At 40.6% G+C, this 15,985-nt stretch overlaps 1 protein-coding gene across 2 annotated transcripts in view; it reads right to left on the bottom strand.

The window, feature by feature from the left end:
- Positions 1-15,985, bottom strand: part of PNISR (PNN interacting serine and arginine rich protein) — a 28,126-nt gene extending 12,141 nt beyond the window's left edge. The window contains exons 1-4 of one of the 2 annotated variants that reach the window (XM_027694612.1): positions 15,864-15,985; positions 3,326-3,444; positions 1,896-2,081; positions 186-409 (exon numbers count right to left, since the gene is read on the bottom strand). In XM_027694612.1, the coding sequence (XP_027550413.1) occupies positions 186-409; positions 1,896-2,081; positions 3,326-3,413 (498 nt within the window). In that variant the 5' untranslated portion in view covers positions 3,414-3,444; positions 15,864-15,985. Of the gene's footprint in view, positions 1-185; positions 410-1,895; positions 2,082-3,325; positions 3,445-15,333; positions 15,346-15,863 lie in introns of those variants that run through there. The other variant, XM_027694622.1, reaches the window with a different exon arrangement.

Below are 15,985 nucleotides of genomic sequence, written 5' to 3'. Positions count from 1 at the left end.
CAGAACTGAAAACTCCAAAGGCTCTTCTTTAAAGTACTGGGGAAAAATGTATCTTAGCAGATAACAGATTCTGTAGATGTTTGCAGAACTGAAGAATGAAAGTCGCCGCTAGATGATATTAGAGGAACACATCCACGGAAGGGACTCTGCGCGTCTACAATATTAAAGCAACAAATATGTTTCACCTGATAGTCAAACTGGTTCACTGGCCCCATTGCAAAGTTATCGGGAGGTCCCCCAAAGTTGTGATTGTTCTGGTTAAATATATGCCTGTTGTCAGGAGTAAATTCCCCACTGTCCTGACTGTTGCTGTCTTCAGATGGAGGAACAATTTCCATTTGACCTGGGGTTGGAGTCATCCATTGCTGGTCTGGAGGTGGGTGAGGGGGTTGGTGAGGCATTCCCCATTCTGTTTAGGATTTAGAATACAATTCAATACCAAGTTAGTATAATTTACATGAGTCACCACTCACTCAGTGTTCTTGTATTTATCACAACGTTCCTCACAGCATCACAGACAATAAAATTCAAAAGAATCATCCATCTACAGACTGTTATACTGTCAATAATTTCTTCAACTAAATGAAGAAAATACAAATAGCTGCAGCTGAACGAAAACATGCAGTGGAGGGACAGAATTGGACAGATGTAGACATGCTGTAAATTTGTTTTTATAAATTTTTAGTGACAGTGACTTCACCACAGGATTTACATGTTGTTTAAACTGTTAAAAAACTGCTCCTACTTCTCTACTTCAACTTTCAAAGCAATTACCTACTTTATTCTTCTGCATAATAGACTTGAAGCACCTACTATGGAAAGCAAATGGTTTTGTAAACAGCACAACCACTGAAACCTACATTCCAAAGTCTTGTGTCTTGATAATGGATGATTCCTTGGATTGTCCAATACCTAGCAGAGGTTCTAGCATACGCTAGTCATAAGCCCTCAAACATACAATTCGCTAACAGAATGCAAAGAGTCAAAGGAATGAATAAATAGTCCATGTGGCCATAATTTTTTGGCTGATTTCCTTAGAAAACTTATGTCTGCTGTACAGATACCTATAGACAGAGCTACCTTGTAACTTCCCCCAGTAACAGAATTAATATCTAGCCTCTCAGGTTAATTTTCACCTTCCATCCAGTTCTTTAGCCCATTTTTCTAATTTTCACTGTGCTTCCCATCTGCATCCTAATGGGATCCATAACTGTAGCAACTAAAAAGTGTTAGCATAGTTTTTCTACTTGCTGTTCTTTTTTTGCATGTTCAAACTGACTTGAAAGCTTGCAAGTAACATATAACACATGCTGTTTGCACTAGTGGGACGTGAATCCCTTCAAAATCAATTGCCTGCCGGTTAGGTTTTCAGATTGCCATTTTAGTTTTTTATTAGTGGTGTGCAAAGGACTTTTGGATCCAAAAAGAAACTTGGAAGGATACAGAGGGAAGATGAAGCTTTGTAGAAACAGAGTAAATATACAAGAGAACTTTGGCTAGCCATCCAGTTTTGTGTGACTACTTTTACACATTAAGAATAACATTGCTTAAACTAAGGAAAAGCTGAGTAACACAGAAGAAGAATAAGATCCAGTGAAATAAATATATAAAGAAATTCAGACCATCTTTCTACAATATTCATATCCCTACAACAGGGATAGAATAAACCTATTACTGAGTTGTGTTATCAGACCCTTCTGATAACTGTTCTGTACTGTAACCCATTTTGTAGAACACCTGACTGGAAAGTAGCAGTTGTGATACTTGTTAATTAGTCAACTGGTAGTTTTGCCTCTTGAAACCTGAGGGACAGGGCATATTCACACCCAAAAATGTCTTACAAGAATAAAATGTCATTACATGAAAAAAAGGAATGAACAGGAGGGAAAACAAACCTGGCTGCCACATTCTGTTGAAGTTGGGATCACCCTGAAAATTATTATGGTTGTTTGGACCAGACTCTATTCCTGAAATATCCTGTCCGTTTGGCATCATTCCTTGTTGTTCCACTACATTCTGTTGCCCTGAGGCTTCTCGTTGAGCAATCCATGCTTGAGCTAATGCAGCCCAGTCAATTTGGCCTAAAATAAACAGAGGAAATTAAAAAGGTTACGATTCACAGTAACAGTTTAATACAGTTTAACACCACTTTTTAATTACAGGTCTAATTGCTCAGGAGAAATGGGCAACGTTTACCTTCAGCAAGTACTGTGAGCACCATTAAAACTTATTCACAGTGTACAGTAAAAGAAACAAAGCAAATGTCAGTGTACAGACTTGCTGAAGTAGAGTTTCTCTGCACATGTTCAAAATGCCATAAGGCACATTATTTTTAGGTTCACATTAGCACTGAATGGGTGGTAGTAAATGCACTTTTTTTCATAAGTGAGCTAATTTTGACATCAGAAATAAATATCCATAGCCTTAAATTCTAAATTAATGAAGACTGGAGTGCAAGAAAGATACATCATTACAAAATGACTTTTTAATGTATACTCTTTGTATAACCCTTGCTATATTATGTTACAGTTCTCTCCCCCATTTTTTTCTTTACTGCCATTCCTACCAGTAAATAAATTTCACTCTCAAATGAGAACACTAGTGTGTCTTCTGCTCATTGTCAAGTCAGGAAAATGTTCCAGTGAATTTAACAGAAATTTAAGTAAGAGTAAAACCAGTGTGCCTCATCACTCTGCCCTAGTATTAAATACACACCTCCATGCTCTTTATCTCTTTCTCTATTTCTCTTGAAATTTTGAATTGTTGTCACCTCATTCTCAATTTAAGGTATATTATGTTCTGTTGTTTAAAGTGTTTGGTGGGGAAAAAAATTCCAAACAAGAGATCATGATTATCACTGTTGTAACCTAAACCAAACATCACAGTAGTCTTCCAATGAGAGTTTTTCTGTATATATATATATATCTGCATTATACCTGTACTTCTGCCACACAGGTACTAAACAGAAAAGCAGATTTTCTCAAATAAATTATTCAACTTGGCTAAACAACTGACAGGGATATAGATTCTGTAAAAGTAAATGAACTCTAAATGTTGATCTGTATGACTGGTAAAATGTTGATAATTTGTTTAGGATAACTCAGGCTGCTTGCCTCTGTTTTGCATATTATATATTAATGGTGTGAAAGCATTTGGACTCAACGTATGTTTTCTGTTTTTTCGAGTTCTGAAAAGCATCATAAATGTATTATCTTGAGAGCAGCTACAAAAGGGCAACTATGTGTCATGCTCTGTAACAAAGATTCAAAAACTCAAATGACAACAGATTAAAAAAATTAATCCACAAAGCTTTCTATATACTTACTCGGATCTTGCTGGTGCTGAAATGACTGCATCCACTGCTGTTGGTTCAAAGGCCATTGCTGCCAAGGTTGTCCACCTTGATCCCACATCTTTTAAGTCTTTATATAGTCTATATTTCAACTAAAAATAATAGTTGTATGTTTAAATAGATGCCCATGAAATAGCACATAACTGAAACTTACATAACTGCAGATATAGTTAAGCCTTGCAAAGCAAGCTGAAGCAATGCTGGCTTAATATTTTAAGCTGGAGGAAATGGTTCATCCTTTAGAGTAATATCTGAAAATATTACTGTAAGATTTCAGAAGTCTAGTATGCTTTCTCTGTATTTTTGCAACGAACTTAACAACAAAATGATGTTCAAAGAGAGATATGACAAGTTTATAAGACAAGAACTCATCTGACAATAAATGCAATTTAAAGCAAGTCAAAATATGAAAGGCATTACTTGATGTCTTTGCCTGCTTCTTAGGGAAAAGATGTGTATTTTTCTATACAAGTGTCATGCAAGGCTGTTAAGCAAGACAGAAGTCACCAAATGGTAAAACACATTGTTAATGATTGCACTGGAGAACTGCACAGGTACAAGATGGTGTCGACATGCATTTTATGCATTGTACAGGCTCATTATAATTTCTAAATAATATATTCCTTCAAATCTGAGAAAGAAAAATAAATATGACTGCACAATTACCACATGGTCCCCTAAAATCACGAGAAACAATTTCTGCTGTGCTGTATATCCTCACTGAGCAAGGAGCAGCAGCCCTAGGTCCAGACAGCAAAGCTCCACAACCTGCTGTAAGTGGTCCTCCAGGACCAGCTTTGCAAGAATTTTCTGAGGCACAGCAGTCCAGGCAGGTGCGCCTGTAATGGCATTCCAGTTCCCTCCAGTTATTCGTACCTCTGGCGCACACCTGACCTGCTACACATGGAGGACCTGACAGCGGCCACCTACGTTGCTCCAAACAGCTTTTCTGAAGGCAAAGACTGGGCATGGTTCTGGGAACACTTCTCTCAAGAAGCTGTTCCCAAAACCCAGTATGGGTAGGAACACACTGAGTGAGACTCCCTTTGTCCTACCCAGTCTGTTAAGAACTTCTCAACAGGCTTCCCACTCAATAAATATATCCTCATGGAATTTAACATACAATCCTTGAGCACATGCCATTAAAACATCAACCATGTAGGTTGTTTCAAATGCTCCAAACTTAAAAGAAAGACAAAAATTCATTCCCTGAAGTCACAGGAGCAGCATACAAGATCTAGTCATGGCTCACAGCCAAGTGTGATACAGAATAGATTAACAGAGCCTGTCTGCTTCAGACCAAACCAGTTCAAAGCAGCCAGTGCTACTTGGGTGGCCAGCCAGGAACACAACCCCAGCCGCTCCTACGGAGCAGGACACATGCAGACCCCAGGCAGAGCCTGCTTTCGGCAGGCAGAGAAAGCAATTACAGTGGATCTTGCTTGCAAAAGCATCTTGTGCTTAGTGCTTATCCACTCACATAAATAACTGCATGACTGCATAGGAAGAAAGCATCACTAGACAGAACTGCACAACACAAAGAGCTGTATGTAACATCAGGGGCCATGCAGAGAGGAACACAAGCTCGTATTTTGCATACTTCTGGTCAAATTAAATCTTTTATCTTAAAAAACTGTAGATCACCTTTGAGACCACTTACTTTCAACACTGCACAAAAATTACACATGCATGGCTCTGAAAAATTCAGTAGCAAATGCCCTTTTTTGAGGCAGCTTTAAACAAGACTAGTTCAACTTTGGCCATAGGGGAGCACTGGGCTAAACCTACTTTATTATTTTCTTTATCTTTTCCTGACAAATAAAGTATGGTGGCTTCTTCCCATTTCAGTTATATTTTTATGATATTCAAACCTTTAATAAGTGCAGACCCTGCCCTTTCTTTTGTCTCTCTCTCTTTTTTTTTTAATTTTCATCTGTACCTAGGAAATAACTTTCTTACACCAGTTGAGTGTAAGGGTAGCTACTAATGCACTTAAAGCAACATTTAAGCTGGCCTTGCCACAACTAGCTCTCTGGGTATTCATATATACATATTTCATATGTATGAAGAAGTAACCTCTCATACTATTTTCACCCTAAGGTAAGAAAAAGGTAACTGTTTCTATCTCCTCTCAGTTCATCTTTCCATCTAGGATACAAATTCTTTCAATTGTCAAAATAAACTTGTTTACATCCTAAATTTGTAACAATTGGGGTTCAAGACTCCCACTGCACTGCACAGCCTCACAGTGCTGCTCTCTTTGTTTCTAGCTGTTAAATCACACTTGCAATAACAAAAATATATTTCAGTCATTCTGGTAGCACTTACTTACCTCCATACATGGTATGTTGCAACAAGTTTGTGAAATTACACTAAAATAAACTCAGCAAAGGGTTTAAATTGTTTCACTAATAATGTAAGAGACAGCTTTGCGTACAACTGAATGCAAAAAAAAAATTCTTAAACTGTTAAATATCAATTTCTCTTATGAAAGTGTAACACTATTAAAAGCACCTCTACAAATTCAACTGAATTGGAACCTCCTACACACAGATTTACTTGATAGGATCAGATGAGATTTATTTTTACTGAACTGGCTCTATCTCTGTCCTAAAATCTTAGGCATTCTGGATTTTTTTTTTTTAACATGTTCTAGCTAACACAATTACCTATCTGTTTCTCAACTCAAATGGATGCGTAGTATTCTGACCTTTATTTTTTTATTCTCAGGCCTTGATCCTCACTGTGGACAAACTGAAGTACCACTTTAGATCATTAAGAAAGTCCAAAGTAACAAATGCCTCCACATCTCAGTATAACCAGTGTTCAAGACAGCAACTGCCTTATTATTTTAAAAGGTATTCAAATAAATTTTGTGGGGGAGATAAATTACATTGCAGCTGCATCAACTGGCATTCGAAATGGTGACTAAGAGACACAGAAGACAGTGACCTTTGACAGCAGCAGCATTCAGTCCCCTCCTAGCTTCGCTGTCAGCAAGTTACCATGCCCTAGGACACTGAGGCCAAGTCCAAGGGAAGTGGTGCTGGAGGACCCCACCATTTCCCCATTACAGAACAGCACTGACCCCAGGCCACCCAGCACTCCTCTGGGCTGCTCCCAAGCACATTTCAGGTGTCAGCACGAACCTGAGACCCAGTGAGCACTTAGAACAAGTCCATTCTGGTTGGAAGATCAGAGGCTTTCACTCAGTGCCAGCTGGCTTCACGGCCAGACTGAAAAACGCAGTTGGGTTTTAGTTGTTAGCATACATAGCTGCTTCTCCAGGGCTCTGCAATATAATATGGCTCCCAGTCTTCAACTTTCCCTAGAGAGATTATTTCACCTTATTACTGCTATTCTGGGAAGAGAAATCAGGTGGGGAAGTGCAAAGCAATAGGTCAAGGCATGGAACTGGTTTCTATTTTGATGCACAACAGTATGACAAGACAGCAACAACAGTATAATACCTTGAAGAACTTCAACATTTGATTAATTCAATTTATGCCATCCAGAGCAGACTGATTTAAAATCACTGCCATTTGAAACTGATAATTTTAGTTTGTGAACTGTATTTGAAAGCTTTTAATTCTGTATTGCATTTGTACTTTTACTGTTTGCCTGAAAAAATCTTGATTTTTCATAGACTGGCAACTATAAAACATGCTGGCTTTCAAGTACACAGACTTATTACCAAATTCAGTATAAAAACATCCTTTACTAATCAGAAATATGTACCACACAAGTGCTTGAGCAGTGACATCACTTTTTTTATGCAACTATACCTGCAGAAGTCCTTTTTCAAATATCACGTGAAAACTGGCCAAAAAGTATTTCTAATTTTCTGTTTATTTCAACCCATCTTGGTTATTGAGCAACGTGTTTTTACAAAAATAGGAACTGGACAAGGAAGGAATAAAATTAACATCTTAAAATGTTTATAAAACTAATCTTAACATATACAGGCTAAAAGAGAAGACCTCATGTAACCAAATATTTAAGTAATGAAGACTAAATGACGTATTTTAGAATGCACTGCTCAGAGCCAGTGAACAGAAGAGGTTTGTTCTAAGGCCTCTGTCTATGTGGTGACCTGGAACAACAGGACACCATCATCTTCTGAGAAACAGACTCCCCTGCTTTTTTGTTCTCCACTTGTTTTCCCGCATTTTTTCCAAGTTTTCATCAACTAGTATAAGGTAAACATGAAAAAGGTACTTGATATAATTTTTTGCACTTACTACAGGGAGGCTATAGGCATTTAAAGATGGTTTATCACCTTCAAAAATTGTTTTGCTAAGCACTGCAGTGTTTAATGGTTTCATCTGCTTTTAAGTTTCAGAGGCAAAAAGGCCCCTGGCTTAAGCTCTTCATTTTCAGTTATCATGTTCTAAAAGGTAACTAAACAAGTACTTAGGCTATTTGATGTTACTCTTCTTTACATAAAAGTAATGAAACTTTGTATTCTGCTTGTGAAACTTTACTGAGCATGCAAGAACTTTTCAACAGATTCTTGGTATTGTCCCATCACACATCACTGACTGTTTCTTTTGCTACTGATGCTATTTTAAAGATGTCAAAAATAAAAACAGACCAAGCCAAGTCATACAATAATGAACAAACCAGATGTGAGAGTTACCAAAACACTCTTGAACCTCAGTGCCACATATTGAAAAGGGCACAAACTCCTTCAAAAAGAACCCACAAAACACAATGAAGAAAACAGAGCTTGTTCTCGGTAATTTTAAAACTACTGCAAGGGATTCAGCCCCAGTACTGAGGTGGGGAATGAGGACACAAATCCCAATCCAACAAACAGTGCCTCTTTCCCAACAAATCAGTAACTTCAAGGCTTGAAATAGCTGAAACCTCTTGTACTAATGTATGTGACAAGAAACAAACATTATTTTCCTGAGACACAAGTAATTAATAATGCAGAAAAGAGAATCAATGTCCTTTCTCACCTTATTAAAATCTGCATTGCCAGCACTAACTCAGGTTGTTGTCCCACGAATTATAAACAAGTTTTAATTCCCAATGAAGTTCCCAAAGCAGTATCACCTGAAAGAAAGAAGCTTCACCTAACACAATGGACAGCTCTAAGCCTATTTCCCACTAGTGACACAAGGCCAAATACATAGCAGAGCATCCAAATCGCAGTGAAAGGCCTTATTTTCCACTGAAAGGGGGTGGGGGGAGGGGAAGATGAATACTGGCTAAAATCTACTCAATTCAAACATTAGCAAGACACTGACAGAGGGGTACATCAACTGAGAAGTCATTAGGACACACTGGTTCTGACATCATTACTGCACACAACAGGTTTGAAAAGCAAACAGGTTCAAAGAATGGATCCATTTTACAGGTACCTAATTACAAAGGCAAACGCAGCTACTACCCTCCTTCATGATGATGGGTTAAGGTTTTTTTACTTAGCTGTTCTACCCTCCAATTCAACCGGACATAGCCTTTTTTTTGCTTTCTCTCTCTCTCTAGCTAATACAAACAAACAAAAGAACATTTATTGGTGCTTCAAGAGCCATTCCCTGAGGAACAGGAACCTGAATCTATTAAAAATCTGTTTACCAATGAAGAAACAGAAGCCAATTCAGGATTCTTCTTGTTTTGTACAGAAGCACAATCACATGAGCAAAACACCTCATCAACTCGCATCTAATTTCAGTTACATGCACCTAATTTATTATGAAAAGTTCATGTTATATCTCAAAATTTTGCTGGAGTTTTTAAGAGCAAACATTCTGAAATAGGTTCTTTTGCGTGTTGCTTATTTTAAAAAAAAAAACTCTCCTATTCAAAGGCTGGGCCAGGATCTCCTGAAGTTTCATTAAAGCAAATTACTGGTATGAAAAGTGCCACTCTTGAGAGGATTGCTGGGGAAGGCTCCCCTGCTAATGATAAAAGCTGAGACAGTAACATAGATTGGACTTACCTTGATCTCCAGCAACTTCCGAGAGCCAATAGCACTCAGAAGAAATTTAAACTTGTTGTCAAACTCTTTACTACAGTATTGAACCTAACTTTTTGTTGGATAAAGACAGAGAAAGATCAGATATTTTAAAAGGCCCCTTTCCACTCCTCTCCTTGATTGTGACTTCAGCTCAGTTACAGATTACCTCTCAGTATTAACTTGCTCTTTTAGGGAAAAAAGGCATCTCCTTCAACCTGTCCATTTGTTTGCATAAGATATTTTCTGATGCAGTGGTATGATATGTCCAGACACATCACACACTGAAAAGCATACAATTAGAAGGTACTTACCAGTAAACACAGTTTTGAGAAATAATTCACAAGCTCACCTTTAACTCCGGGAGACTCCTCCCAGCACTTCCCACAAAACACAGTTATCTTAAAGCAAATTAGATTTTGACACCAATAGGAATGCAACCTGTTAAGAAGAGCACACGGTTTCCTGAGAATTTCCCAATAGCACAGTGCTTGGTGAGGGCCACTGCAGCTCACTGCCCACTGATATCGAAGATGGGGTCATTTTTAAGACAAGGCCGCCAACAGCCCTTGAGCAGTAACAGATTCACTCAGATTCCTCAAACAACTCTACCTCGGCAGTTTCATAGTGTAAGCTCATAAAATCTGTTATCCAGTCCAAACGCACTTGTGCAGAGGTAGCTATGCCCTGACCTCTCAACGATGGAAAGGAGCAGTCAAGACTCAGTTCTGTGAATGACAAAAGACAAAGCCTTCTTATTATCCCGGAGATACTATCTTCCTTAGTGCCTTATGACATTCGCTGCATTAGAGCTGAAAAAGCCAAGACATTTCCCCTGAAAAGATAATCAAGATCTTTTTTATCAATTTAATACAATTTAATCAATTTAATGGATAATCTGAATTGCTCCAATTCACACAGCTAGTCCAAGACAAAAAGCACAAAGACTTAGGAAGTTAGCTCCACTCCAGAAGGCCACCAGGAAGATAACTAACCACACCTAGCTGCCCAGATGAGGACTTCCTGCAGACACTTCCTTGCTATTTCTAAGAAATTCCCATTACTGTGACAATATGCTTCTCCTCAACATGAATGTTACACAAAATCGAAACTATGCAGAATACCTCACACATCCATGGTTTCTGCAGCAGAGATATGGAGATTCTGAATGACTTTCCAGGAAATTCATGGAAGTCAAATATCTTAGCAATGAGCAACAAGTATTCTTTGGAAGATGAAATTACATGAGGTATTTGTTAGAAGCTCGACTAACTCGACTCCCAAGAAATCAGGCCTACGACTCAGGCTGTCCCTAGGAGGAGAGTGGCATGCACCTTCTGCAGTGTCATGAGCTGGACATTCCGGTTGGGAACTCCTACATCAGACATCAACATCGATTGACCAGATCTTCAGCATCCGGTAGTCCGGTTTATTCAACCCCGTAGACAGGTGGATTAATAACTCTGGAACCTACAGAACCACAGCCAATAATCAAGTGATTTCTGGGGAGGCTGCTGCATCACAGGACACATCGCTCCTGAAGAGTAGGTCAATATATGACACAAGATGGCCTAACAAGTTTTACTTGTAAACTGAGCTCCAATACATGGCTGCAGAGGTTTTTCTAATGACTAAAGATCTTGTCTTGCAGGCATTCCAAACAGCCATTGCACTTTAGCAAAGAAGTATTCATTATCTAAATAAACAAAGAAGCTGAAACTCCAGGGCACACTGCACACTTGAGAACCCCTACATAGCTAGTCTTGGCACCCCAGGGTTTAAAGACAACACACTCCTTTTTGATACTCCATTCATAGGTCAGATATCCAGGTAAAAAAAACCAAAAACAAAACAAATAAGCAGATGTCCCATCTCCTCTAAGATAACCTGCCAGTGCAGCCATGACTTTTTGACTATATTCAGGTTTACAGAATAGTTGAAGGGAAAGACCTCAAGGGATAGGAGTCCTGATTTGTCATAAACTGCAAGTACTGGTTTGGAAACAAATTAATATTAAATAATCAGCTTCATTAGCTAGGTAATCTCTTGGTGTGAGCTTAAGACAACACAAGCAGCAAAGGCACATCAGTCTCTACTTGATGCTCTTTGTAGAATTCCTGGACTGCAGAAGTCATCCACATCACACCTCGAGAAGGATCTCAAAAGCATAGTCTGTGGACATGGATTTAAAGGAAAACGGAAACGTCTCAGAAGCAGAGCTCCTTGGAACCCACAGATCTTTCACGTGAGCACCTTATTCTAATGTAAGACCTTTTCCTTTCATTCAAGATAGTTGTTACTGACTCTGTGGAGTTTTAGCACAGTGACTGAAGGCTTATGATGAACTTCCATGATGAATTTTGTGGAACGGTTCAGTTGCAAACAGGATAAATCAAATCATACCTTCACAACACCTGGAGCAAAGCAGTTAATAAAAAGACAGGAATCAGACCAGTACCTCCATGACTTCAAGCTCAAGTGTTGTCTGGGGGATGTTTCCCCCTCCCCTTCCTGCCACTATGCTATTGCTTCAAAAGGGTCATGACAGCACAGACATCACTGATGAAGTTGGAAGGACCTCAATAAATATTCTAGGGATACACCAACAGTTCACGTTTCTCCCAAACATGCAACATAGAGCAGCTCATCCATGGTATTATCAATATTTAACTGAGATGGAATCTGAAAACAATAAAGGACACATGTTGTACGAACTCCAAGAACATCTATCTCAATGTACTCCAAACTGGAAGGAAATGTAAATTCAGCACTTCTTCCATGACTGTGTCACTGGAATAAAGGATACTTTTCTGTAAGAATCCATACATAACAGATGTGGTTGAAGAGAGAACTGCAAAGGAAAAATGGCCTCACATACCAAAAGGAGCACCCCTTCCATAAAGAATAATTTAATGCAGAAAGGGTGTCACAAGAATTATCATCTGGAGGTCTTGACATGGGAGACCCAGGTAATTCAGAACACCTCTGAAGTTGAAAAGATCTGGGAGTGTGGAAAAGCACTGCATTCTATGCAGTTGGATAGGAACAAACCCTAGAAGTTACTATAGAGGGGCTGCAGAGACATATTCAGAGTCAGAACAACTGCATGCCATCACTCAGACAAAACCAGTTTCCATTTTATTTGGGAGAGTTAATATTTACTACTATATTATACTCAGTTACTGATTGGGAAATTAAATATTTATGGCCTGAGTTAAGTCTGCAATAAATCAGAAAAAGTTAAAGTAACTGTCTTTCCTGCTACTCTGTTTCACCCATCACACTTTTTTGGCAAAGACTTCTATACATCATCTACAGCACCACCCAATATTGTTTCAGGCATTTAATGCCCATCTTTTCTTCTCCTGAGGACCAGAAGCTACACCAATGTGCCTGCTGGCATCTGTAGCAAGACATCCAGTCAAAAATCATGTAAAATTCTTCCAGCCCATTTACAGCTGTGTATCACTAAAATGGTGGAAGTCAACTTCAGTTACTCCACTGCATTTTTTAACATCAGAACTGTTCTTTCTCAGATTGAAGAATAGAGGCTTTCCAGATGTGTAACCAAGATCCAAAATACAGAACAAGAAAAACAACTGATGAAAACAGCTGGTTCGGTATCTATGAAGTTTTCCAGAACCTGGTTCACGTGTCAGCACATCTGACTAATATTTACAGTGCTACCAAGATGAAGTAGGCTGAACAAGGGCCAAATTAAAAAAAAAAAAAAAAGGAAAAAAAAAAAGTACTATGAAATCTTCTTCAGTGAGTCACTCAAACAGTATAGCTTCCAAGGTCTGTTATTTCAAACTTAAATCCACATATCCACTGAGCTGAAGCCAACTCTTTAAAAAGAACAAAAGGACCAGATATTGGCAAATCAGGTAAAATTTCCTTATTTTTTGTATATCAAAGACGTAAGGACAAACACGTTTTGATTATCATAAAGCACCAAACCCACTGCTAGAATATTTACTACCACAGAAACATCATAATAACTTCTTTAGTTTAAGTCAAGGATCTATTGAGTTTGGGGGAAAAAAAAAAAAGAAGTCTTGATCTCATTTTTTTCATGTATCATTCCGCTGGAAATCCTGATGCTAGATTTTCAATTAGCCATGTAACATAGCGTTATTTTTTCCCCCGAAGTGAACTGTCCATCTGCAACTTCCTCCTTGATCAACATGCTCTGCACAAAAAACGTATAGTACCAATAACTAAGCAAGCAAACAACTATTCCTCGCTGGTTATGAGCAGGTATTGCCCCCAGTGATAAATATACTTGTCACTTAATGAAGGACCAGCTAGTGATGAAACTAAAAATGCTTAATAGCACCTACCCACAGTATTACGCATCACCAAAGGCAGATTTACGATCACAATATACCTCAGTCATGAAACGAAGTGAGACTGGGCACTCCTGTCTCCATAGTATCTTTACATAATCCTGCATCTAACTAAAAATTAAACATGGCTATGACTCCACTCTACCACTACAGCTTATAAGGTGAGTTAATCCCCCAAAAATTGCAGAACTGTGCTAAATTTGTGGATTCCTAAACCCTGCCAAAATAGGAGAAACCACTCTTATCAGAGCAGGAGTTTGCATGTCCTATGAGATAAGGACAATACAGGAAGTCTTGTAATGACATAATAGCAGAGATGACACAAGGCTTGCTGCTGTACCAAACAATTTAGAACTCAGGAGGCTTGTCTTCTGATTTGTCACTGAATGGTCAGTTATCGCACCAACTTGTCCCTGGACAAATCTGAGGCCCTCAGTTCCTCCTCTGTTCCACAGTCAGGGGAGCTGCAGCATTTATAACCCCCACAAGAGGCACCACCTTTAGTGCAGCTTGACCTCAAAATTCAAAAGGGGTTTCTTACTCCTACCAACAGTACAACAGTTTGGCTGGACTGGTATTGTAACCCTGTCTTGGTAAAATGATGTTTGAACACTGTCTGCCTTATGCAGACATGCCTTATGCCTTGAAGACCACCATTCACCCACCTTTGAAAGGTAGCTGACCCTTTGCCTTAAAACAAATCCTTTAGGGCAACACTTACCACTGTATCCCACACCTTCGAATAAAGTTGTTTGCTTGAAAAGATTTACAGGTATAAGCCTAAGAGAAGAAATGAACAACAACCAAGGTGGATGAATACTCTGTAATTTGTTACAGAAACCTGGTAAATTTCAGCTGGGGTAGCACATCATAGAATCATCCAATGGTCTGCGTTGCAAGGGACCTTCAAAGACCATCTAGTCCAACATCTTGCAGGAAACGAGGCTGCTGAAAGCTCTATTCTACCTGATCTTAAACATTTCCAATCATGGGGCACATAGCTTCTTTGGAAAACCTGTTCCACTCTCTCACCACTCTTATAATATTTCTTCCTTATATCCAGTCTAAAGCTATATTTCAGTTTAAAACTGTTGACCCTTGTCCTGTGCCCTGGTAACAAGTCTTTCCCCATTTTTCTTATTCAGCCCCTTTAGGTACTGAAAGGCCACAGTAAGGTATCCCTGGAGCCTTCACTTCTCCAGACTGAATAATCCCAATTCTCATCACCTGTCTTCATAGGAGAGGGATTCCAGCCCTCTGACCATTTTTGTGGTTCCATCCTTAACTTAAAGCCTAGCACATCCCATCAAACTTCACTTCAACAACTCTGTGGGATTGTCTAAAGAAGTACAGAAAACCTGCGTGGGGAAGTGCTGAAACCAAAAAGTCTTCCAATCCCGTGGTCTGTCTGAGGATCCATTTGCCAAGCTACTGAACCAGGTCCAGGTATCTTAAAATTGCTGCTGCGTGTGAGGATATTGGTAATTTTAGTTCTCTGGAGCCCTCCAGTGGAACGAACTCAGGAACGGCCATGAAACGCATGAAACAGCACAAATATCCTGCAAATACATTTCATCCGCAGGAGCCAAGCTGCTGACACAGCCAACTACCGAATCCCGGTGCACATGTTGCTTCCCTAACTGGGTTATCGGCTAAAACAAGCGGACACTCTCCCCCGCGCACCCGGCGGCTCCTCCGGCACGGCCGGGCCGGGTGCGCGCTCCCAGCATCCCAGACTACCGGAATTCCTGTCCCCGCGGGCCGCGCGCTCCACTCTGGCCTCTCCCGGTGCCCCGTGCCGGGGCGGCCCCGGGGCATGCGCAGTGCGGGCGGCGGCCCGTGCCCACCGGGACCCCGTGGCGGGGGGGGCACAGCACGAGGATCCCGGGGGGATCTCGGGGGGATCCCGGGGGGGGGGGTCCCATCGGCCCTCCCGCCGCGCATGCGCAGCGCGCCGCCCCCCCCGGGGGGCGGCGGGGGAGGGCGAGCGACTCTAGGATCGTCCCTTCTCGTCCAGGCCGCCGGTTCCCGCTGGCAGTGCTGCCTGTTCCTCACGCCTGGCGAGCGGCTGCCGCCGCCGCGGCGCGCGGCGCCCTCCCGGCGCGGCTCGGAGGAGGAGCGAAGGGGGAAGATCGGGTCAGCGACACCCGCCTGCCCCCCGGGAGCGCTGGCGAGCACAGCCTGACCCGCTACTTACGCTCTCCCTTGCCTCCCGCCGCCGGTGCCGCCGCTCCGCGGCCGCGCTACCCTCGGTCTCGCTCCTCGTCTTCACGGACAAGACAATATGGCGCCCGCTGCCGCGCACCCGGAAGTGAAGCG

Source organism: Neopelma chrysocephalum, unplaced genomic scaffold, assembly GCF_003984885.1.
Source record: "Neopelma chrysocephalum unplaced genomic scaffold, ASM398488v2 Primary Assembly neopelma1_23b, whole genome shotgun sequence".
Classification (NCBI taxonomy): domain Eukaryota; kingdom Metazoa; phylum Chordata; class Aves; order Passeriformes; family Pipridae; genus Neopelma; species Neopelma chrysocephalum.
Note: the sequence above shows the minus strand (reverse complement) of the source record. Positions and strands in the feature narration are given on the sequence as shown.